The following is a 25,367-nucleotide window of genomic DNA, read 5'->3' on the forward strand; positions in this document are numbered from 1 at the left end:
AGCTTTCATGTCGCAGGAGTCTGTCTTATACATCAGACAAGCATATAAAAGAGGCTTAGGGGGAATTTAACAAAGAAAAAGAATATCCAGGTGGTTTTTAAACTAGAATACAATAAAGGGCTGGGTTTAGAGAAGTGTAAGTAATAAGCAAACAAATTGAGAGGTACAGTAGGAGAAGTAACCTTAAAAAAAAAGGGAAGAAAAATTGTGTTTTATTTGAAAGCATGGGTGGGAAAGCCCATAAAATCAGCCTGGCCTGCTTTGTCTTCCCTCCCCCCCCCCCCCTCAATACATATACACCACACACTAAGCAGCTACATGCAGTGCTTTTTTCATGGGGGACGCAGGGGTATGCATACCCCTAAACATTTTGTGAATCTAAGTTTGGCCTCATTGAGGGGCAGTATTTCAATATGAGTAGGAAAATGAGAGTACCCCTAAACCTTTTTTAAAAGAAAAATAATACTGGCTACATGTAATTTCAAAACGTCGTTCTATTCGAGTTAGAATGTGTTCTAAAATGTAAGGATTCTGAAGCTAAATTTAAAAATTGAAGCATTTCATTTCATGTTTTGCCTCTTAACTCGTTGGTGATGAGGCCACAGAATAAACTCTTTGAAAATAACCAGTTTTTTATTTTTAACATCACTTATATTTCTTTTTGAAAACTAAAATACGTGAAACAAAAAACAGTCCAAAGGTCATTGACTAAAGAGACCTGCTTTGCATGCAAAAGCCCAAGGATCCAATCCGTAGCCTCGCCAGGTAGATGAAGGGACCTGGGGCAGCAAATAGGCCAAAGGTAAAACAAAACAGCTAAAAACATGTAAGAACAATTCCAAAAGAGATCCAGACTAGGAAAGAGCTCCATTTGGGTGTTTGAGATACCTATAAAGCAATTAAATATGAACACACACAGAATTTGGTTTGGATGCATCATCCTCTACTGGCAGAATGGTTTATCTGCACTTTCAAGGTCTTCCAAAGCATCCAGGATGAACCATCTCTCTGAGTTAGATGTCAGAAGTGGACCTGAAAGTCATTTGCTTATTAGATTTATGCCTTGGCCCTTCTCCAAGTCCCTCATGGCAGTATATAAGGCTCTTCCTCATGTTGTAGAAGAAGAAAAAGAAGAGGAGTTTGGACTTGATATCCCACCTTTCACTGCCCGTAAAGGTAAAGGGACCCCTGACCATTAGGTCCAGTCGTGGATGACTCTGGGGTCCAGTCGCCTTTGACTGAACTTAACCATACAGGGGTCCTTTACCTTTGTTTTTTGTTTTTACCTTACCTAATAATGGCTAAAGGTCATCTAGTGAGTTTCATGATATGAGTAGTCTCATACTAATAACATTATTGTTGTTATTATTTATTAAATTTATATATTCACCCGAAGATTCCAGGGCATCTCTGAAGATACTAGTTCTCATGAATATGGTGTAAACACTACCATCTATTTCTTACTCATGTCAGACCAGCTCAACCTGGGCAGGAAAATAAAAGATAATTTGGTGCCTCTTGGAGTCCTTTATCCCTTTTGTGTGAGTAAAAATTAGCATGCTGGTAGCTTGGCTGTCACACAGGCAAAAGAATTTCAATTCTTGGCAGGTTCACATTCCTTTGTATCTGGCCTACATAAAGTATTACCAAGTGGGCAAAGAAACCTTTTTAGGTGAACAATTGCATTAATCTCTTTTGGGGGGGGGGGTATAATCTAAACCTGAGTTTGTAAAGAGTTTGTAAACCTGCCTTCCATCAGACTCCCAGCTCCAGCAACATAAGGAAATGCAATGTTTGGAAATACAGAGTTCTAAGCTTCCCGAGATGTGTGAATGTTCCACTTGTGTAGAACATATATCTTTCTCCACCTATAACTTCACTGCTACACTGCACAGGAAAATGCTATACTCATTCAATTAGGCAAGAAAGAAACTCTTGTAGGCATGCTTTTCCAAGGAAACAAAAATATCTACAGTCCTAACTGCAGTTGGAAAAAAGTTTTGTGGGTGCAATTGACTAAGCAGTAAAGTATTTACTTGAAGTAACACACTTGTTAAGTCAGAGTCATTGTGACATAGTAAAAGTTTTGTTTCTATGTAGCAAATTTTTAAAAAACCGTATGTGGATTAGCTCAGTAAATTCATCCTAAGAAGTCAACATGCTGACTTAACTAAACACCTTAACAAGAAACTGTGATCAACATATTATCAACATATACCCAGTTTTAGTCAGTTCTCCAAATACACTTTGTGTCCCCTTCTAGGATGATAGAAATAATTATTGTATTTGTTTAAAAACCAATAAAAATTGTTGTTCTTGTTTTTTTAAAAAATAAAAACTGTCACCTATTCTAGAATCTCTAGATACCTTATTGTAAAGGAAAACTTATTCAAAGATTTTCAATTAATTTCAAGGCTCTCTCCACATTAGAACACAGACATTGCTGCCTTAATTATGAAAATCTGCCTTTATTTTTTCTATCTTTAGCTGATTAATCAACTTATTCAAGTATGCAATTCAAATTATTCAAAGCACAGTAGCATGTGACAAGGAGAAATACTCTGCACCAATGGCGCATGAATCCAATGCATGCAATACAAGCTATGGGCTTTCAGGTAGTGGTAGAGAAAAAATGGACTTTAGGGTTCATCTTTAAACCCCTAGAGGTTTTCCAGAAGGAAGGTCTACTCTAAATCAAGTGAAGGCTTCTAAGGTGCAGGTGTTTAGAGCTGATTGTGAATATGCCATCATAGGGTGTGTGGTGACACCATTATTATGGAAAGCTCCCCAGAATATGCACTATGGAAGGAGAAACTTGCTGGTTTGCTGTTAAACTCACATGTTGTAATATGTTGCTTTTATTTTGTCATTATATTTTGTCATCACTTGTAAAATGAGGACAGAACCTTGTGCAATTTGTTTACACAGTCCCATCTGAATTAGGGGTCATTTGTATTCTTAATATTTGCTCTGTGTGCAGATGCGGGCAATTACAGGACAAAGAAGAAAATCTTAAATCTCTGGACAAGTTAAATATTTGGGTCCTAAACATATACTGGGGTACAGGCCCCAGGCATTTCAGAAATGGCTCTGCTGCATTGACTAGTATGCTTCAACAAAATAATTGTTTTCTACAGCAGAATCATGGCTTAAGTTAGCTCGTTAAGTTAGTTCATTCAGTTATGCTACTTGTTTGAATGTGATAATGGTAACAGATATTGCAAGCACAATTCAAATTTTTTTAAGATGATAGATTTGAGTTCCTTATTTTTAAAAAAGAAGCTTTCCCACGGTACATTTTGTCAATAATTTATTGATTTAAGATTGATAAAGTTGCAATTCAGGCACATCATCTGTAAGTGAACTGATGACAACTTCAAGTATTGCTCTGAATCCATAGTATAAAAACTTTTAACATTTGCTTTACAATGACAAAACAGCAAAAATACAATAAGGATATTTATATTTAAAACCATAAAACCATTGTACTCAAACCCATGCAGTACAATTTTAAAAGGCTGAAAAAAGTCAGTTTCACTTTGAGCCAAAAATTGACTTAAGTTTTTCTGAACTATACCCATGCTATGTGTATGATCCAAGGCTCCAAACAGTTTCAGTGTGCACACACAGAACATGCCGCAGCATTGGAGAGGACAGGCAGCTCCTACTTATGCAAAGCTCCAGAGCTTTTTGGATCATGCTCTTATTAAAACAAAGGTGTCCAAGGTCATTGCAGACTCAGTTGCTGCTTCAAAGCTAGTGAACTCAAAGGATAGTAAATTCTCTCTTGACAAAAAGAACATGGGAAGCTTACAAAGATTAATAGTGTCAATTATTGCCAGTAAGAGCACAGTGCCGAAACGCTGTCTTTGGAGCGACAATCAGGATGAAAGGGAGAGAGCTTCCTCCCAAACAGCATTCTGGGATGTCACAACATTTGAAACCTATATGCCCAATTTCCCCTTGTTTTCAAGAAAAATATATGGTAAGAATAGTCACACAAACTATAGCTGACAAACAGGACAAATGTATTTCTAAACAAATGTTTTGATCCTCTCATATACAAAATGTAGATATTGACAGATACCCAGCATTCTTGGCACTGGCTCTTGCAGTACACACTGAATGTCAAAGACGCATAATGCCTGCCAAACAAACAAACAACCACAGTGATTTATTTAAAGCAGTACTGAAACACAGCCGGGAGGGAGGGGATCCAGTTCAGTATTTTTCATGCAATTAATTGGTGCTGAAGTACAACCATAGATCACCAAAAACAGTAAAACCTGAGACACTCAACATTACATGATGGATGTTCAGGGCCAGGCTACATGCGTCACTCTAGCACAAATGTTTCCAAAAGACGATATTCTGGTTGTTGGCACTTCCCTTGTATTACACAATTTTAAAACATGAATGCAATGAACCAAAAAACCAACCATCTATTTAGACTACATTTGCAAAGACCTGGTGGTTTATCTGTATCGAAACTAAAACATTTACATGGAATGTTGAGTTTATAAAGCCAGTGTTTCAAATCACAGACACCTAGGGATCTGTTTAATAAATGATCACATTGACAAGAAATGCAAAAAATTAATATATCCCTTCTCATCCCTTTTCATAAATATATATAGTCTCACTAAATTCTTTTGCCTTTAAATAAGACAGCTAACCCTTTTATACATTAACATAAAATAACTGGACTTCCTGTTTGCATACTAAGCCTCTGATACATCACTGTCACGTATAAATTGGAAAGGCAAATTCGCTTGAACACAACAAGTATTTCTCTTTTCATCTACTAATAAACTTTGTGTCAAGAGGAAATCAAGAAGAAGCAAAAAAATTACTTTCTTCATTCCAGAAAACACAGCTCTGGGTCAGTGTAAAATGAGAATGATCCACTAGTTTTAATTACAAATTTTCAAATAAAAAAATAGGTTCTGGGTTTTCTCAAAGGCTGTTTTAGAAAGGTTTATAATTAAAACAATGAAGCACTTATATAAATAAAATCCATTTACCCAACTGCCTCTTTCCCAAAGACTAACCCTCCACCCTGTTATCTTTGTTAGAATTACCCCAATCTAAGCTTTGATGCACTGCTGTGAATACTCCCCAAGGGTAATCTACAAATACTCAAGATGCAGAGCAATATTATTGCTTATTGAAAAGATCCAAGAAAGTTTTTCCACCAACATAAATAAAATTTGCTGTTGTGGTAAAAGTCAGTCTGGATGTGGAAGACAATACTCAGCACACACACAAAATTCGGACTGAGCGTAAGCAAGTTCAAATATTTGTATTTTAGTTAAAGAAATGGTAGCCACTTTTGCATCCCCAGTTTTAAAAATTTCAAGTGCTAACTATTATCCAGGTCTGGAAGTAGCAAAATTGGAAGCCACTTAAACACTGATATCAGACCTTAAGACTTTTTAATATCAATGCTCAGCTTAAAGGATATCTCATACTGGATTGATGAAATGTGGTATCGTAATAGCTGAAGATTCACTTCAAAAACCAGTAAAATTGAATCTGGTAAAAAATAAGGCTTCAATGTGATATTCTGCCTCCGAACCCCTATTCCAAACAGGAAGGTTTACACACAGAAAAATAAGATCAACATTCCACTGCACCAAGTTTGTAAATGCACCAGTTTGCCAAAGCTCGAAAAGCTTCCCACCAACAAAATGTCCATTTAGATCCAACTGAGTACCTTATTAAAATATTATGAAACATTTTATTTGTTTAGTGTTATGAATGCACCCAACTGACTGGAACCCAAAAGGTGTCTCGCTCCAGTCTGTCAAAGGTTGTTTTCAACTCATTGTAAGCTGTAGTAAGATCATCATTTACTATAACTTTGTCAAAAAGGTGGCTGTATTGGCTTTCCATAATTTGTGCTGATTTAAGCATTTCTTGAAAGTCTTCCTCCTAAAAGAAAGAGAAGTAGTCATTCAAAAGGAAAAGCAAAACAAGTTACAAATCTGCCGAATGCGGAGTTAACAAGGAATCAGGTTTTATGGCTTGGTTCCAATGATCTTGCTGTGTGAGTAGAAGGCATTTCCATTTGTGCTGGGGGAAGCTGCCAATTTCCTGAATCCCCCCGCAAAACTATTCTGAAGAGTCCCCTGACCCTCAGCAGCCACCGGGGTGTGTGTGTGTGTGTGTGTGTGGATCTGTGCCCCTCCTGCATAAGTAGACATGCTAGCATACCAGGATTTTGGATCAAAGCCTATGCTTAGCTAATAGTTCATAAAACAGGGAATAAAAATTATATGTTCTTTATTACAAAATTCACACAAGTCTTCGTTTCAAACTATTTTGTTATTGTTTTAAAAACTCTATTTTGCCCAGCAATTTACAAATCCTTCCTCTTTATCCGCATATCAGCATTATTAGTCACTAACTGATAATTAAAGAAATGTCTCTGTGCTAGAAAAAGCACTGGAAAAATGTTTTTAAGCTATTTACATTAATGATGTACTGACCAACTACATTACCTAAGACTCTGCCTGCTATTAGCAAGGGATTTACTAGAACACAGTCTGTATTTTTGAAAGTTTGGTAAAAATCCAAAAGAATCGTTCCTTTCAGATTCCTGGGTCTTACTAGGGCTCATTCAGTAGGTTTTTGCTCATGTTTTTGGAAACATAGAATGTAACTACATAAAATTAAGACAGAAAATCCTAAGAAGAGTAAGTCCCCAGGACTGTGTTATACTTTTACAAATTAAGAAACTATTTATGTATTTAATAGTCTTGTGAAGTCTCACTAGCCTAATTATTCCAAATTCGTGTATTTTTTAAAAAACCAACATTTACAACAATTTTGTCAGAAACAAATTGACAATATCCACAGCTGGCATCCTTTGCTAGGCGTTCACACTGTTACACATACTCCTTTCCAACAACCTCCACAGGATTCAATCCTGAGAGACATTCTTGCTTGCGTTCACATGATATTGCCGGACACGGAGGCTGTGCATCAATACGTTTATTAAACCACCTCTGCCTTTTCTTGTCACCCATACTTATTCCTATAGTTTAGGTGCATATCTGGAGCAAAAATAGAGCTAAATCTACAGAAACGTGATACAATTATAATTAGCCAGACTTGTGACCCACTCATCTTGCAGTGGCAGCTGAAAAGAATGCTGGGAGGGGACATACCGTATTTTCCTGTGTATAAGATGCCTCCATGTATAAGACACTCCTGTTTGGGGGGGAATCCAAATTAAGAAAACACCCCTCAGCACTAACCGTGCGTAAGATGAGCCCCAATTTCAAACCTTTTTTGGGGGAGATTTTAAAAAACCTGGTCTTATACATGGAAAAATATGGTAACTGCCTCCATCCCTAACATGTTAGGTGTGATACTGTTTCTGTCACTGCCTAAAGGACAGGCAATAAGAGCATGAAATGAAGGGAGAAGAGAGAGGGAGGTGGTGGTTCTGGAAGTGATCGGCCTCTCTGATTCTGTTTCCAATACTTCAAAAAAATGTTATGCTGAAAAAATATTATGTGCACTGTGAACCAGGGTGTGCAGTCACCTTCACTGACAGACACAGCCCCCCGGCACCTTGTCATATTTGCAGGAACGCAGAAGTTACTTACTTGAAAAGGCTTGGCAGCACCTTTTTCATCCTTGCTTGAAATTATCTTGGCATTTTTTCTCGTTTCTCGCAAACGCTCAATTGAAGGAGGTTTTATAAAGATGACAAACGGTTTAAATTCTAATGTCCTTAAATGCTTTACTGTCTGGAGGGAAGAAAATGCTAAGTTATGAGCAGCTTGTTTCAAAATGTATTTACTTTGAGTAAGGCAAGTCACCTGGCACTCTCCAGTTTCCATCTGGCACTTCTCTATATTTTTCTCCCTCATCCCCCAGAGCTACTGCTATTAAGCATAATTTATATAGCATTTTAATTGTGCAGAGTAATTTACAATCGCTCATTCAGAAAGATCCTCCATAGTATTTCCTGAAGTATCAGTCATGTTGGTCATGTATTCTAGTTCCATTATATAGGAGTGTATGTGAATGAGTCCAGTTCTGAACAGGCAGGTAAAAGTTCTCAAGTTGGAATAATTTAGCAAAAATAAATCTGTTTTCATAGTTAATGTGGTAAGCAGCTAGTCTTTTAGTACCCAGGTCCATACTTTCCCTTCTACTAGGAGTTCAGTCCCAAGGTGGCCAGTAGAACATAGATTTCACATTTCAGCTCTTACCCTCCTAAAGTATCTTATTTGTTTCTACAAAGCAATGCAAATCAGCATTTGGTTACCAACAGAAAAACAAAATGTTGCAGTTTACTTACATGAGGTTGTACATCCAACAAACAAACTTTATTTTTAGCCAGAACAGATCTAACTGAATCTATGCTGGTTCCATAGTAATTGTTTTTATATTCCCCATATTCAATAAACCTGTAATTGAAAAACATTATTGAATGTTTCCTTTAAAGACTCCCCAAACGTAGCATTATACAGAGAAGATTCACACAATCCATTCTTTTCACTTCTATGTGAGAGTCTATTACAGATTTTTTTGCTTTGAGATTATATATATGCAGTGGTACCTAGGTTTAAGAACAGCTTAGTTTATGAACAACTTGGGTTAAGAATGCTGCAAATCCAGAAGGAGGTGTTTTGGTTTGTGAACTTTGCCTTGGAAGCAGAACATGTTCTGCTTCCGGTTGAGTGTGTTTCATTTGTAAATTGAGTCCCTGCTGCTATGGGAAAGCACACCTTGGTAAAAGAACGTTTTGGTTTAAGAACAGACTTCTAGAAGTTTAAGTTTTGGATTAAGGATTAAGTTTGTAAACCAAGGTACCACTGCACATAAATACACACACACACACACGCACAGTAAACCTGCTTTTATTTCACTGAAACAGAGCAAAAGACCTAAAGAACAAATAGCCTGCTAAAGTTTTTTTATCCTCATTTGAAACTAATGAAGTAAAAATATGCATAATCTAAACAATAGATTATTGAACGCTGTTTCCACATCTGACCTGTTTTATCACAGAATCATAGAATTACAGAGTTGGAAGGGACCATGAGTGTCATCTAGTCCAATTGTTCAATATAACTTCTTATATAGAAAGACTAAAAAATGTTTTTTTGGAGGGGAATGTAACATTATCTTATGTAACACTGCATCAGCATAATACTGAACAAGTTTGCAAACTTGAGAGTCAGTGAGGCCCTTCCCTCTTCCTCCCACCCATACCCCCAGCACAGGAGCAGGACTTTGCTGGTGCTGTATACAGAAGTCACTTTTGAAGTTAATAAAAAGAGTTAAAACTTCTGACATCTGTCCTGGACATTTCAGAAGAGGTCTCAAACGCAAAACAGGAGATCTGCTGTCTAGAACTGCTACTGTGTTCATATGGATTATAATCATAGTTGAGGGCAACAGTATATGCAATTGTATTATTCCCATTAGTGGTAATTAATTTTTTCCATTAGTGGTCAGCAGTTGTCAGTTAATGTGCAAATAAATGGTTCAGGCAAGCCAACGGATTACAGGCAGGGAAGTAAGCAGAGATTTAAGAGAAACTGAATACACATTGCTGCCCCCCCCCCAATTCAAATGAAGTTTGTTCTAATCTGAATATTCAGAAGAGGAAGCACCTTCCATTTATAAATTGATGTCTAGCCACAAAATGACAAAAAACCATTGTTATGACAAAAGTTCTTGCTTTCCCACATACTTGTTGTTCTGTACATCTGTCTCAAACAAGTGCTTGGAAATAAAGATGTACTCAACGCCATCACTTTCTTGGCTTCTTCTTGGTCTTGTTGTGTCTGGTTTTATTGCAAAAGAAATAAGAAACAGTTTACAAATGAACAAAAAACCAACAGAAGTCTTTTCTGTTTGATCACAGAATCATAGAATTGTAGAGCTGAAAGGGACCGCGAGGGTCATCTAGTCCAACCCCCTGCAATGCAAGAATCTTTTGCACAACGTGGAACTCAAACCCATGACCCTGAGATTAAGAGTCTCATGCTATCAGCTTGATGTTAATTACCAGGACATTGTTGCAATGTGAGTGGTGGTGGGAGATTAAACACAAAAGCTCCTCCCTCCTCTGACCAAGATCAGGAATTGGCTTAGGTTCCATGCATTCTCTCCTCATTCATGTTCCCTTCATAACACACAGAAGCGTTCCCAGAGTTTTTGAAAGCAACCCAGGATATCAAATCACCTTTCTCTAGTGGTTTCAAGATTCAAAAGGACATATGAGAAAGCATGCGTGTCCAAGAACCATTATTGATCTCATGGCACAGAATTAATTCAGTTTTTGGACATCCTTCAAGTTGATATGATATTATCTTTGTTGCAATTCCTGAAAATACATTATCCTAAAAATTAGAATGCTTGCAAGACTTTGTGCCAATACTGCTTATTCTTTTTGTAAAATCTGAGCAAATATACCCAATAAAAACAGTCACATTAAAGCACTGGTATTACACATGTGCTCTACCACACACATTTCATTCATAAAATTTTGTGAAAGTTTCAATAAGCTTTCAAGTTATATTGAAAACAAGTGCTTCAATCCCTGCTTCAAGAGTTCCTTATTTACTTCCTGCACTACTGAATTCAGTGTTTCATTTGTCACTATAGATAACTTTATTTTAGATTTTCTCAACAGTTAGAGCAGATTCAGGCCTTGCTCAGATGCAACAAAGCTTGTTTTGAGCCTTAAGCCTGCATGCTCCCTTCCCTGCCCCTAAAATAATTAAAGTACTAATTCCTGTCCCTCAGCTGCATAAACACTCAGCAAATGGGTGGCTTGCTCAAATCTGTTAACACAGCAAGGATATCAAATATGGATCAGTTCTAGTCATCCCTTGGAATGGTTTTGCCTCTATTCTAGGAAGTTGGGAAGTGATGTGGAAGCACCAAGTCAGCATTAAAGGTGCAGATGGGAGTGCAAACCTGACTATGGCATAACAGGCCCCTGGGCCACTCCAATTCTGTCCAGTAGGGCCACAAATCCCTACTCTCTGTACCATTTGTGGCACAACTTCTACAGGTTGGACAAAGCTCCACAATGCTGGAAGAGTACCTACCCCCATGTCTCACAGAGATTTTAACGGAGAGCTCTTATTTTCTAAAGTGTTTAGCGACAGCAAGAAAAAAGCACAGCCTTTACATTCTTATTCAAGGTGAGCACTCCTAAAAGGCATACCCTATATGTTCAAACATGTTCACCTTATGCCGGATTAAGTAACACTGAACTTTATACAGAACTGATTGTCACTTACGTGGCACGGTTACACCATAATGCTGAGTATCACTGATCAACAATTTCCGTTTAAGTTCATTCAATCCTACACCCACAGGCCCTGAAAGTTAAAATGCATTGTAATCAATTATCCTTTGATTACTATTTCGATCATGCAACACCTTATGATGTGAGATTTAAAAGACACAAGGCCAGAACAAGATGTGTAACTTCAGCACCATCCACATTCTCTAGGCAGAGATAAAGAGATTGTCCTTACATCAAGTAACACTCTGTGTATATCATTATCTGGCAGAATAGGCAGCGGGTTGTTCATTCTTGAGACCTGTGGGCTTCAGGAACTGCAGTTCTACATTACCTGGAAAATGAACAACCCGCTGCCAGTTTTGTCAAAGAATGATATACACACAGAGTTACTAAATATACAAAAATGTGAATCTGACAGAGCAGAGATTATTGGAGATACCCAAGAATCATGACTGGATATCCATCTTCCCACCCAACATATTTAGGATCCACTGTACTTTGAATACAGGCAGCAATTTCAGGTGACTTTGTTTCATCTTCTTAGCTTTCTCAAGACAAGACACACAAAATTGAAAGGTGTATTTCAGGCTTCCTCATCAATTCCCATCACCCCTGACCATTGGGTCCTGCTAGCTAGTGATCATGGGAGTTGTAGGCCAAAAACATCTGGAGGGCCAAGGTTGAGGAAGCCTGGTGTATTATGTTCAGCCCATCTTCTGCATAGATGGAAAAGCTGAAAGAAACACTTAAGTGATTAGCGTTTCTCTTCTCAGCTCCAGATCATATAATTTGATATAGAAGGGGCCAGGTCAGGGTGTGAGCCATTTATAAATTTTCTGAAGTTTAATATATTCAGACCCATCACAGTTATTAAATATTCAGATTTGACTAGTTGCACCCCAACCCATATGTGCAGTAAAGAAGTACTAATGAAGGCCAAATACTTTTCATTATTTCCAAACTATAGATTCTCCAGAAAAGCCAAGCTGTTGCTGAATTTACACCATGTGCACTTAAGCAAGAAATGGCATGGCAAGTTTCATCTTTGCTTTGCATGAACTATAATTTATTACTGCAGATGAATGTCTAAAATGTAAACAAAATTTGTTGGCGCAGTCTGAAAATTAAAAATGACTGTGAAACTATCAGCATTAGATTTTTGTTCTTGTATCACCATTCTTACAATTATGCATCTCCAGACAACAGTGACTTATATGAAAGTAAATTACAATCTTATCTCTATGGAAATGGAATGGTTACTGGTAGGTTGAAAACTGATTTTTCATGAGCACTAGGAATAAAGCCTTCTATAAAGGTAGTATCGAAGCTCTGCACAGCTATGAAAACATATTTGATTTCCACTTATTCATGGTCTTCCTCATAAGGTTTGTGAAACATTCAAGGTGTTTGAAAATGATTGTTGTATTGTTTTGTTGCTCTGCTGTATTGTTTTGCCTTGAAATCCAACCATTTTGGAAATTTTAACTAAATCAATGCTATATGAACAGTCTTCAGTGCTTTGAGTATCTAGATGACCAGCAACCATGGCAAGGCATCTGTAACAGCTTACTTCATCTAATTTTATTTTTGGTTTGAACAGCTGTATCTGAAATAAAACTCAGGAAAATTTATTGGCTTGGATCCAAACTTTTTCGCTTCACTTTTTGCTTCACAGAAAGAGTTGAGCATACAGAAGAACCGGTCCCATGATTCCAACTCTCCTTCCATTCGCAGACCCCAAAATTAGGATCCAAGCCATAATATTTAAACAACTAGTTGTTTAAATCATTTTAAACATAAGTAATCATTTTAAATCATAAGTAATCATTTTAACTTTTCATGTAAAGGTCCACTTCAGACTCCTCCTGCCACTACTCTGAATCAAGATCCTCTATTAAGGTATTCTACACAATTTCCTACTTCTCCCTTACCTAAGTATAAAGTGACATACAGGGACCACAGGACTATGATATTAGAATTTAAAATAACCCAAATAAATTCATCTGCTTTTTTCCTGACATTCTGCAGAATGTTTTACCCAAATGGATGCTTTTCTTGTACAAACTGGTCATCTTTCCTAACATGACAAGATTAAACCTTTGCACTGAAGTATCAATCGACACATTTCCCAGAAAGGAAATGAGTGTTAAGGGGTTAATTTCAGCCTTCCCTGTGTATCCCACTTGTGTATTAAAAATCTCCAGCTGCCTACCACAAACACCATTACTAGGTTTAAATAATTACTTTTGCCTCTTTTGTTCCATATTTGTTGAGGAGATATCATTTTATGGTTTATATCCAAGGTGCAACTAGAGCAAGATGTTTGCAAGCTGGGGGAAACCCTCTTGCTGTAAATCCAATGCTGGTGATCCATATTCTGCCTAATCTGCCACCATACTCCTTCTGATTCCCTTATTTCCTGCAATGAGGAGGGGAGATCACAGCTCATCATTATGTGCTGGAGCAAAGGTCAGTCAGGATATGTACAGTAATGTTAAATTCAGACCTGCAGCATTTGGAGTTCTGCTTGTCTCTTAGACAAAGCACCATTCCTGCTAGCATTCGCTTTATTTTATCAGCTGATCAGTTCCAATGCCCTTCTGAATATCAATACTCCTAACAGTTAATCAATCATAGAATCACAGACTTCTAGAGTTGGAAGGGACCCACAAGGGTCACCTAGCCCAACCCCCAGCAATGCAGGAATCTTTGCTCCAACATGGGGCTCAAATGCACAACCTTGAGATTAAGAGTCTCAAGCTCAAAACTTGTGCTTTCTCCAGTGGGTTAACATACCACCCCATAGCTCAGGGCCCACTTACCTAAAAACAATGGCTACTTTTATTTTAGGGACTAGAATGCAGCTAAATAAGCATTCACTATCCAAATTATCTACTGGGGTGAACCAAAACTGGTTAGAGCCTCCATCTCGGCCTGTTAGGTAGAAGAGAGAGAGAAAAGGCAGATGGCAGCAAAAGTGTGGGAGCTGGGATGAGATAGAAAGGAAAATCACATCCCAAAACAGTGATAGTCTAAACTCTACATCGAGTTTATATTCTGTGAATTAGAATTCATTTATTTAAAGTAAGTTTAAGTGAAACATCTACTTGGCAGCCAATTATTTTTTTAAATAGACTCCAATAATAAATTGTGTTTTCAGTTACTATAACTGAACATTTTTGCCACAACCAATTATGTGAAAATTTAATTATTTGTCCTTGTATTTCCTGGCACTAACATCAAAATTGTATTTCACACATCGTATTGGATGCAGCTACTAGCATGTCCAAAGCTTTTAAATCTGATCATTTCTACTGTACCTATATTAACAGTGCCAGTTTTTCCACATTTTACCCAAGACATTTTTATGATATTGGCCAGACTTATGCTGCTTCTAATACCAAGAGAAAAACATCAAAATTACTGAAGTCTGCAATAAATTTGTGAGCTGCTTTTGTTACTGTAAAAGCACACTTTCTTCACTTGATTTAGTACCACCAAAATAAAACGAAATTTCTAGATATCCCTCAGAGCCAGCATATGTGATTTGTCATAAAAAGTCTACTTATCACACATTTCACAGAACTCTGTTGATATAGGTGTAAAATCAACTCAAGCATGTTATTACTTGCTGTGTAGAACCCACAATCTCTCGCTCACAGTAGTAGGTGCCTGAACTTGTGCGTTAGAGAATGACAAAGCTGTTTATTAAAAACTGATTTTAAGTGTTCCCTTGGATATGAGCTATATAAAAACAGCAGTTCTACAGTTCATAACAGTCCCTGATAGAGGGTCATATTTCTTCTGGTCTGCAACTTTTTATAATGGAAGAAATTCTGCTAATGAAACATTGGCCTATACAGTACTGCAAAAGAAACTAAAATGTAGTGCAACAAGTAGAAGAACAATTTATAATTGTTGGATTGTAAATGGAGTATATTGGAAAATATTTCTAAACGGCTTTTGTAAGATCTCTAAATTGGTTATCAAGTGTTGAGATTGCTGACTAGATTCAAAGACCATAACCCCACCCTAATTTATGTTCTGGACCATATCTTAAGTTACTGCAAGTGACCAGTGAGGTAATATAGGAATCACCCAACACAAGAACAGAACAGAACCCTGCTTGGGCTACCCTGCAACTATAGTCAGCTACTAGTCCACATTGCCCCCACTATTTTTTGATAAAACACAGTTAAGGAAGACTAGGAATCTGTTTGGAAGAAAAGGGTAGCTTGTTTATGTAACGCATTAGCAAACAGTGTTTGGTATATTGATTGCTTCATAGTTATGTTCCTTAGCTTCATAATTGATGTAATAGTGGGTATTTTTTTATTGGCTACTGGCAAATAATAAAACTCTGACAAGTTTACCCTGGAGTCAAATAGAATGGCACTCTAAAGCAAACGGAAGCAAAACTGATGAAATCTGCTGTGGCTATGTGTCAAACACTTAATAATAATAATAAAGAGTCTTGCACCATGACTGCAGATCTGCTTGTGATTAGCTATCCCTACAGTGTGATGAGATTTAAGAGCACAGGAAAAGGGGAGCGAGCTAGCTAGCTAGCTAGCTAAATAAATGTCTTGTGAACCATCTCAAGGCATTTGTTGACTATGAATACAAGTTGACTATTTGTTGACTATGACCTGAATACCAGTTGGCAGGAATTACAACTTGGGAGAGTGCTATTGCACTCATGTCCTGCTTGTGGGCTTCCCATAGGTATGTGGTTGGCCACTGTGAGAACAAGATGCTAGACTAGGTGAGCCTTGGCCTGAATCAGGAGGCTTCGTCTTATGTTGTCTTTTTGAGACAGGTAAAATAAAGCCGAATAAAGCTTATAACACCTCTGCCTCTGCAGTGTAATTCACCCAACCGGGCAAGATTCTGAATCAAGTTTTAAGTGCTCGGCAAAGAGGAGCTCACAATCCTTAACTAAGAACTGAAACACATTACATCTGCATGATAGGGAGAGAAACTTTACAGAAAGGCTATAAGCTAAACATCCAGCTACTCCTTTTCCATGTGGGAAAACAATGTATGTGACTGAAAAGGGATGAAAATCATCTTTTCAGAAGGTGAATGCACAGGCTGTCAGGCCAGGAAAAAGAATGATGGAAGCTGTAAAGACAGAAGTTCACTCTCTCTGCTTCTGGGCCTCACATACTGAGGAGAGCCTTCTCATATCCTTCTTGCTTTCAGGCCCAGGATAAATATGATGAATATTCATGCAATCTGGCCAATATGGCTAGGTGGACATGAAACAAGTCCATGAGACTTTTATGCTGGATGCTTACTGTTCTCAGATATGCATATAGACACATGCTCTAGCTGCCATTGTGCTGGGGCACCTCTGAACTTTTCAGCTATCAGCTTTCTGAGGGTTACATGCCAGTGGTGGATGAGGCCAGAGGCAAAAGAGCAACTAATGTACATTTTTATCTGTGTACAGTACCTGCCTGCCCTTGTGGTTCCTTATAAATATACTTGAATATATGGACCTCAGGAAACATCTGCTTCCACATGAGCCTCTTGAGACTTTTGAGCATTTCAGGTTGCTTTGGCACATGATTTTTAAAGTTCAAAAAGATAACATGAAACAAAACAACCTAGGTTCCCAATTCAAATAATTAAAACTTACCAACCAAGACAACAAGTCTGTATTTCTCATTGGGCTGTCGTCTATACTTTGCTACTTCTTCGTAAGTTGGGACATCTGCTGTATCGTACTGATCACTCTTCTTGCATTCATACATAGTCTTGTTTGTTTTTCTATCTTTTCTGCTGAGACGGAAACTCCTCCTGAAACCAGCTGTAGTTACGAGATTTAAAAAAAGAAGCAGAAGCAAGGGTTACTGTCATCAGCCTAGCCAGTAGCCCATCTGTAACAAACACTCCTTCATATGGGCATTTGTTACTTTTGTTACTTAGTAGTTTTTCTTCCTTATATCTTAAAGGACCAAATTCAAAGTCCAAATTGTTTTCCATACATATTTGATTAGGCTCATGCAAGGGCATATGGGAGCCACATGGGGTGAAATTTAACGTCTTTTTAATCTCCATTGTTTTGTGTTTACTTTTGAAGTCCCTCTATGTTTTTAGATAGGATTGTGGCCTAATCACATTACCAAATTATTTTTATTCAAAAGGTGCCAATTTCAAAGTGTATGGGTTGCTGGTGAAAATTAGGAATGATGTATTTTTTAAAAAAACAACATCATCATATTGGTATAGCAGGCTAGATCTCTGTTAAGCACTGAGAACAGAAATATGGGGAAATGTCACATTTGTAATACAGACTTGCAAAATTTGCTGATATCCCTACCCCCAAAATACTGATAATTACCCAACTCCCAGATACTGATATTTTAATAAGTGCTTGCAGAATCAACAGAAGACACTCATTCTTTATCTAAATACGTTCCCAGCTGAGATCATATATTTGACATCCATACTGGTTCAAAGAAAGTCAACAACAGCGATGAATGTTTCTAAAAACCTATTAGTCATAGCTGTCAACTTTTCCCTTTTCTTGCAAGGAATCCTATTCAGAATAAGGGAATTTCCCTTTTAAAAAAGGGAAACGTTGACAGCTATGCCTATTAGTAGCTTCACAGTCTTGAATTACATTAAAAATCCATTTTAATCATTGCAACACCAGTATGCTTTGTTTTGATAACACATACATCATTAAATGGGGCACAAGATAAAATATAATTAAGGGGAGAAACAGTCAATATATTAGACGACATAGCTCAGCCAGTCTACAGTCGTGTTTGTCACTTGAGTCAGATGTTCTACTCTGAGCAATCCAGGACAGGCTTCTTATGATGGGAAATAGATCTCATGCCTCCTTGCCTGCTGAGACAGATCTTCACTGAGTTGTTGCTTGTCCTTACCAAGATCTGCTTGCCTTTTATGTTGCCTAGAAAAGCCCAACGTATCAGTATGATCACCTTTAATTCAAGCCACTTGATACTTCTTTACGTTTCAATACTTTGCATCCTCTGGTGCACTATTGGTATGACCAGAACCTTCATAAACACCACGGGAGCAGCAGTGAGACAAAATGGTAGTGCTCAGAGTCAATAGTGACTGCTTTTAATAGAGCCACCCTGAACTCCCATCACAACTGCATCCCAGCATGCTGATCTGCCAGAGAATACAATACTTCTGACGTGCTGCTGTAGATCAGAGCTAGAAATTAAAAGATAACTGAATGCAGGAATAATTCTGAATCACTACAGCCAGCCATACACCTGAATAGGCAAAATTTAAAGCTGTGATTGTCAGATGGAGGGTGGTATACAAATTTAATAAACAACAACATCAACAACAACAAATAGAAATGGAAGGAAAATGCAAGGAAAGTCATTAAAAAAACTCATCAGAGTAGATGTTGAAATAAGGGGTGTATGAAGAGATGTCAGTAATAGTGTTTCTGCCTTTGCACTGAGCACTCCCTTTCCCAAACAACTTGGGAACAATCCTTGATGTGTGCCAGGCAAGAGGAAAAGGTGATGATAAGAACGATTCTTTGGAAATGTCCCACCCCTGGCAAAACAACAACACTTGAGAACAAGCAGGGAAAAGGTGATGGTGGTGGTGGTAGTAGTAGTAGTAGTAGTAATACTTATGCACTTGCTCACTCATAAAAAAGAACCAGGAAAAATGTGATAATTATTATCACCATCAATATGAAGCCTCTGCACTGCCCTCACCCAAACAACTTTGGAATAATCCCCATTGTAGGGTATGTAGCAGGAACAACGAATGGTTGTCATAACCTTCCCCCACCCCCCAGTATTCTACTGAGGCATCTATCAAGCAGCCACCCACTCTACATTCCAATAGGCAGCAAACACAAACAAAGCAGCAATGGGTAGGACCCCCAGATTTCCTCTCCCACATTTTCAAAGAGTTTCTGAAGCAGCTGCTCTATATGGATGGCAGGAAGCAAAGTGAAACAAATAGAGCAGCAACTGGGTGGATCCAAGGACTAGGATATAAGACAGAAGCAGGAAAAGGGCACTAAAGGGGGACAGCAGCTATTTGGAGCCCCAAGTTTTCCCACTGCCTGGTGCCTCAACAGCTCACTTATCAATCACAGCTCTCACTTCACTCACTGGCTAATCATTTCACAGAAATTCCTGGTGCTTAGAAGGGTACCTGCACACTTTGATTATAATTTTTTCCTAGGAGGGGTAGAGACATGTACTTTTGAAACATAAAAGCTGGAGGCACCAAATAAGGCCTTCACTGGTTTCATGGTGCTTATGGCAGCCTGGTAGCTCCTTCCAATAGTGGAGTCAACTTTGCAAGCTAACCCTGTTTCCTGCTGGTGGGAGAGGCACTATTCTACAAAAGAATAGCTGCTGCTCAAAAGGCTTAGGCTCCCCTCTAGAAGTACATACCTGAGGGAAAGCAAAAACTTTCCTCTGTTTTGTTCCACAGATCATCAGTGAAAGGCACTGAAAATTAAGCCAGCTCCTGGGTGCAGAACCCTTTGAATTGATCCCATTTCATGGTCAAACTAGATTGTAACAAATTAGCAAACACTGAACAGGACTTCCCACCCCCCAAATGCTAATCCCCTCTTCCTGGTCAGGTTAAAGTGTTAGACTATTCCAAGTGCAATCAACCACTTTAGAAATGCTACACACTGAACATGTTCCTAGCAACTAGCTGTAGAAACAAAAGGGAGCAACACCCCCTCTTCTGGCAATGGCTCACACCATTCTTCTCGGAGACTAAAACCGGTATTTATATTGAGTTTATAGAGTTTTTAAGTATGTTGATAAATAGCTATTTAAATAGTTTTCTCCAAAAGGGTGAAACCAATTATTGTTTTTAATAGTATGCAAACAGTTTACTACCAACAAAATAGTTTAACTACATGGTTTGAACCATTAAACTACATGAAAATTAGTTCAACTTCTGTCCTTCACTGCTGCCCATTTAATACCAATCACTGTTTTTTCAAAATTGTATGCACTTTTTTCTCTATATACATTGAAGGCAACCCTTTGCCTTCAATGTATATAGAGAAAAAGACAAGCCATTGTTTCCAATAAGTATCAACAGCAAACATCTCACAAAAAGTAGGTATCATTTAGACATAAATGGTAAAGCCCTGCCCACAGGCTCACAATCTACAATGATATACATGCTTGTGTGTCAAATTTAATACAGTTTGACAGACATTATAGACAAATAGCAAGTTCTCTGTTAAACCAGCACCATATCATTGACTAGCACAGTAAAAACATAGTTAATTATTTCTGGACAACTCTAGTCTGCAGGAAGTTCATTTCTGAGGCCACCTTATAACAGTACACCCAATTCCTGACATATGACTAGGGCTTTTAAATAGTTTTTATTCTGTATGTCTGACACCACTGTGGTTTCCCATTATGAATCCCAGAAATAACATTTCATGAAAACCGAATGAAGCTATAACACTTCCACCCTGTATCCATAGTTAAGAAACTGGGAGTGACCCAATGGTCTCCCCTTCTTCCTCCAACTTTCCAGCAAAAGTTTCCTTCCAAGCCTTAGCTTAGAGTGCATCTGCATTGGCACTCACAAGGTTCCCTTCTAAACTAACGCTTGCTAACCTGCTTCAGATCCTGGTTGGAACAATGGAGATCAGTGAACATACTGGGCCAAGAGTGATACCAAACTGAACAGGCTGACTGCAGATACCTCAGGGTATGTAAGTATCACCTACATGGAGGCTCATAGAGCCCTGCTGGTAGAGGTATGTAGGAGGAAGGCAAAGGTAGTGATGGAGTCCCCCCCCCCATTACCAATGAATTCTGGCATACCTCTACACATCCCATGAACTACTCAGAATAATCTTATGATAACTACCTAGTTCCTTGATCTGAAACTTATTGTTATGCAATTTTTTTCTGTATGACAAAAGGTGCGAGTTAAGGTTGATAATCCATCATACTCAATTCTACTAAGTTAAAGAAAACATATATTTCAACTGAAGAGATCAACTAGCAAGGTCTGGCATTAAAGTTGCTAATTTGAATAGTGCCATCAGTGGTACTGCTATTATTTATCAGTCTCCCAACAGCAGTTCCCTGAGTGATGTCAATGATCAAAAACTATTTAAACAAAACAAGAAATCATTAAAGAGAATAAAACAACTATAAAATAGAGACCACAAGATTAGAAATCACAGCAATAATCAGAGAGAGCTCCCAAAATAAATTTCACAGAACTAAAATGACCATGCTAAAATCACAGCAGCATGCAAAGATTAAATAATTTAGAAATACAAACTATTTTAAAATGCCTGGGAAAATGAATAAGAAAAGTTATTTGCCTGGCACCAGGAAGGCATTAAAATGTGTGTCAGGTGGGCCTCTCTGGCATTCCACACCTCAGTTTGCAGGGGTACTCAGAGAAGAGTTTCAGATGATTATTTCAAGGCACAGATAAATGTAAGTGGGAAGAAAATATCATTCAGCTACTGAGGTCCCAAATCATAAAGGGCTTTAACAGTGAAAGCTATTCTGTTTCGATTGGTAGGCCTCCTGTGGCATGCAAATATCAGGCATACAGATTTAGTGCACAGCTTCTAAAATCTATCTGGAAGCATGGTGACACACAAACCTCTCTACCAGTCTACCCATTTGCAGTGCCACCTTCCCCTTTAATAAAACATGTGACATTGATATATTAATAAATTATGTAGCATGCCCTCAATTAGTCTCCACCTACTCTTGTGCTGCTGATTTACCCTGAGTAGTTCCTGCATCACCATGATCTCAACCTCCTTCTCTATTCTACCCCATTTTATGCCCCAATATGGGCCAATTCTTACCAATAATTTGTGTCCTCTTCCCACATCCCTTCCTTGAAGAATAAAGAAAAGCTGATATGGTATGTTCAACTTACAATGGTTCTTGTGTAGCATCTTCTAAGGAATTACCAGTAAACCACTTCAAGAATAGGTGAGCAAAGATGAGCCAGTCCGTGGTATCATTACTTGGCTCATTGACAAGAAAGTAATCCCAGCCATCCAACAGTACCAACTTAATTCCCTGTAAGTCAGCAGTAGCCAACGTGGTACCCTCTAGATGTTATGGAGCCACCAACTCAAGTCAGAGTGGCCAATGGTCAGGGATGATGAAAATTGTAGCCCACAACATGTGTCAGGTACCACAATGGCTATCCCTACGCTAAGTCACGAGATTACAACTTTCACCATTCCTACCAGCTTATTCAATGATAAGGGTTGATGGGAGTTGTAGTTCAATATCATCTGGGACCCAAGATTGAAGAACACTGTGATAGAAAAATAATGTAGTCAGAAGGAATATAGCCAGCCTAGCATTTTGTCTAGGACAAGTATTTAAATTTCTTTGCAAATTCTACCCAAGTAAATTATTTCCTCATATTCAAGGTAGCATTTCAATGCATTCTATATTTCAATGTTAGTAACATATGTTGCGGTTAGGATGCAGATCCTTTGTGTCAAATCCAGTGAGCCATTTTTTAATCTAGCAGATTCATTGCATGCAGTGATGCCCATTACCTGCAAACTCTGTAGCCATCCAGGAAAAAGCTGAGAAAGAAAGAGAGTCTTTTGTAAGCAACTGCTCACCTATGTGGGCTCCACTGTTGTGACCAGCACATTCAGCTTCCTCTGGATGAAGTGTAAAAGCGTACAGAACAAAAGCCAAGAAATAAAGCAGAATAGTTAGATGCCCAGCCATGAATGCAAAAGAAGAGTTACTTAAAAATGACAACTGCAGAAAGCACAGCATAAAAAGCCTTCAATATGCTACTGCTTAAAAATAAATCACTGTGTTGTTCTGAAGTTGAGCAAGAGATTTTGGAGTACAGCAACATGCATATTTAACTTTTCACTGTTTTATTGCCTTATTCATGACAGAAAATAAAGAAGTGATTTTAAAAGGTGTTCTACTTTATATTTTAATGTAGGATAAAAAATACAACAGCTGAAACACAAAGGTAAAGAAATCTACAAAGAATATCAGGAGTTTTTCTATTTGGCTCAATGGATCAGACAGAAAGGGTATTTTTAATGAATATAACTTCTTAGGTATAAAATAGTATTGGTGCCTATTTAATATACCAAATGTCTAACAAAATACTTTACAGCTTTTGGGTATATACAGATAGATAGATAGATAGATAGATAGATAGATAGATAGATGGTAGATAACCTATCTAAAGAAATCAATGAGCTACAACTGTTTAAATGTATGCTGCAAGTAAAAAGTCCCCTAAAGATTGACACAGCAGTAAAGCATCTGTCAAGCTGTGTTCCAATATTGCACCCCTAATGACTGGAAAAGATCCACTTTATTCAGTGTCAAAGTTTGAATTTAAGAAAGATAATCTATTAGAGCCATGCAATAGGACTGACATCATCTTTAGCTCCATGGAAATGTCTTGTGTTAACATATCTGCTTTGTTCAGTTATGTTACTTTGCTAACATTCAGAGGTTTTAGCACACATTCACTCCTGTTCTGCATACTTGACCCATGTGCAGAAACAGGCAGATCTGTTGTGTTGGGCCCCCAAAATGCCTGCTATGTGAGGAGAAGGAAAAATACAAAAGAAGAAACCACATCTGACAATGGGATAACACATGTGGATCCCTGTGCCTTACCCCACAGGAATCTTCATGCACACATGCCAGTACTGTGCTGTAGGAACTACGTGCAGAAAGCAACAGGTTCACAGTCTTCTGCTACCACGATTCTCAGGACTGGAACAACAATTCCAGCAACAACAAAGCAACTGGCTGCTATGACTACATATACTGCTATCTATACGGATTATTTTCTAATTGCCTCTAAGTCAGTGATGACCTAGAATACTTAGTTTTTAAGCCATCACTTGCAGCCCAGCAGGGAAACTTGTACATGTACCTTTAATTTCCTCTGAGAAGCGCAAAAGGGGGAAAAATAGGATGCAAAGTGATTACATGGACTGAAGACATAATGGAAGAATAAAAGGGGGGGGGGTAAAACACCTACCACACTCAACTGTTTCCTCAGCTTAGAACAGCCAAAAGACAAGCAGACATGATTTACATTATATTCAGCACATAATAAAATGGGAAAAACAGAGCTGAGTGATATAAAGAACAGGTTAAGAGCATATTTTGCAGAAGTATGATGCACGGCACGTTCAACATTTTGCTGCAAAAGCCTGTACCCCAATTTCTTTTATGGGAGTAGGAAATGACAAAACCTCACTTTCAAAATGTGTAAGGTTTTTTGGTGTGTATGCAAAGGCTATATTCCCCTAACACTGTTTAAGAGACAGAAAGGTTTGCACCAGCCCTGGGATGAAAAAACAACACATTAACTAGTCATGTTCTGCTTAGCATCATAAGTAAGTCACTGGGTTTTCAATTGTAATTTTGAAATGGTTACACTCTTAAGTCGAAGTTAAGTTGTCTACAGGTTGTTGCTTTCATCCAGAGACTTCCTCTAGCCCAGAGCTTTCTAAACTTTTCATATTGGTGACACTCTTTTTAGACATGCATCATTTTGTGACGTAGTAATTCAGTTTTACTAGCAAACCAGAGGTTAAACTAACCCCCTATAAGAGCACAGGGAGTGTTTGTGTGACACACCTACACACTGCAGCTTACACACTAATGTGTCGTGGCACACGGTTTGGAAAGCTCTGTCTGAGCCCGGAATGAGGGAACCTGAGGTTCTCCAGATGTTGCTGGACTCTGATTCCCATCAGCCCTAGCCAGCATGGCTAATGGTCATGAAGAATGGGAGCTGTAGTTCAGTGACATATGGGGGCGACAGGCTCCCCACCCCTGCCCTAGTTTATTAGACACATCCCAAAGACAACTTACAATGCAGTAGAACAAACTTTCTTTGGGCTCATTTCTCTGCCTGCTTGCCCATCAAAGTCTCCCCTCCCACCAAAGACACTTCTGCTAGTACCACTTTTATTGCTCCTTGATCAAGCATCATTACTTTACTGATGAAATGTCATACTATGGTACAGATATCAGGGCACAACACACATGCATATCAGTTTTAAAGGGCACATGCATGT

At 38.2% G+C, this 25,367-nt stretch overlaps 1 protein-coding gene across 20 annotated transcripts in view; it reads right to left on the bottom strand.

Moving 5' to 3' along the window:
* Positions 1 to 3,297: 3,297 nt before the first annotated feature.
* The window catches only part of MPP7 (MAGUK p55 scaffold protein 7), an 81,908-nt gene continuing 59,838 nt past the window's right edge, over positions 3,298 to 25,367 (bottom strand). For 10 of the 20 annotated variants that reach the window (XM_083406480.1, XM_083406468.1, XM_083406482.1 and 7 more), the window contains exons 12-18: positions 22,845 to 22,874; positions 16,932 to 17,102; positions 11,280 to 11,360; positions 9,719 to 9,812; positions 8,318 to 8,426; positions 7,617 to 7,760; positions 3,298 to 5,934 (exon numbers count right to left, since the gene is read on the bottom strand). In XM_083406480.1, the coding sequence (XP_083262606.1) occupies positions 5,755 to 5,934; positions 7,617 to 7,760; positions 8,318 to 8,426; positions 9,719 to 9,812; positions 11,280 to 11,360; positions 16,932 to 17,102; positions 22,845 to 22,874 (809 nt within the window). In that variant the 3' untranslated portion in view covers positions 3,298 to 5,754. The remainder of the gene's footprint in view (positions 5,935 to 7,616; positions 7,761 to 8,317; positions 8,427 to 9,718; positions 9,813 to 11,279; positions 11,361 to 16,931; positions 17,103 to 22,844; positions 22,875 to 25,367) is intronic. The other 10 variants (XM_083406474.1, XM_083406477.1, XM_083406473.1 and 7 more) reach the window with 1 other exon arrangement.

Source organism: Podarcis tiliguerta, assembly GCF_965153285.1.
Source record: "Podarcis tiliguerta genome assembly, chromosome: 12".
In the NCBI taxonomy this organism is placed as follows: Eukaryota; Metazoa; Chordata; class Lepidosauria; order Squamata; family Lacertidae; genus Podarcis; species Podarcis tiliguerta.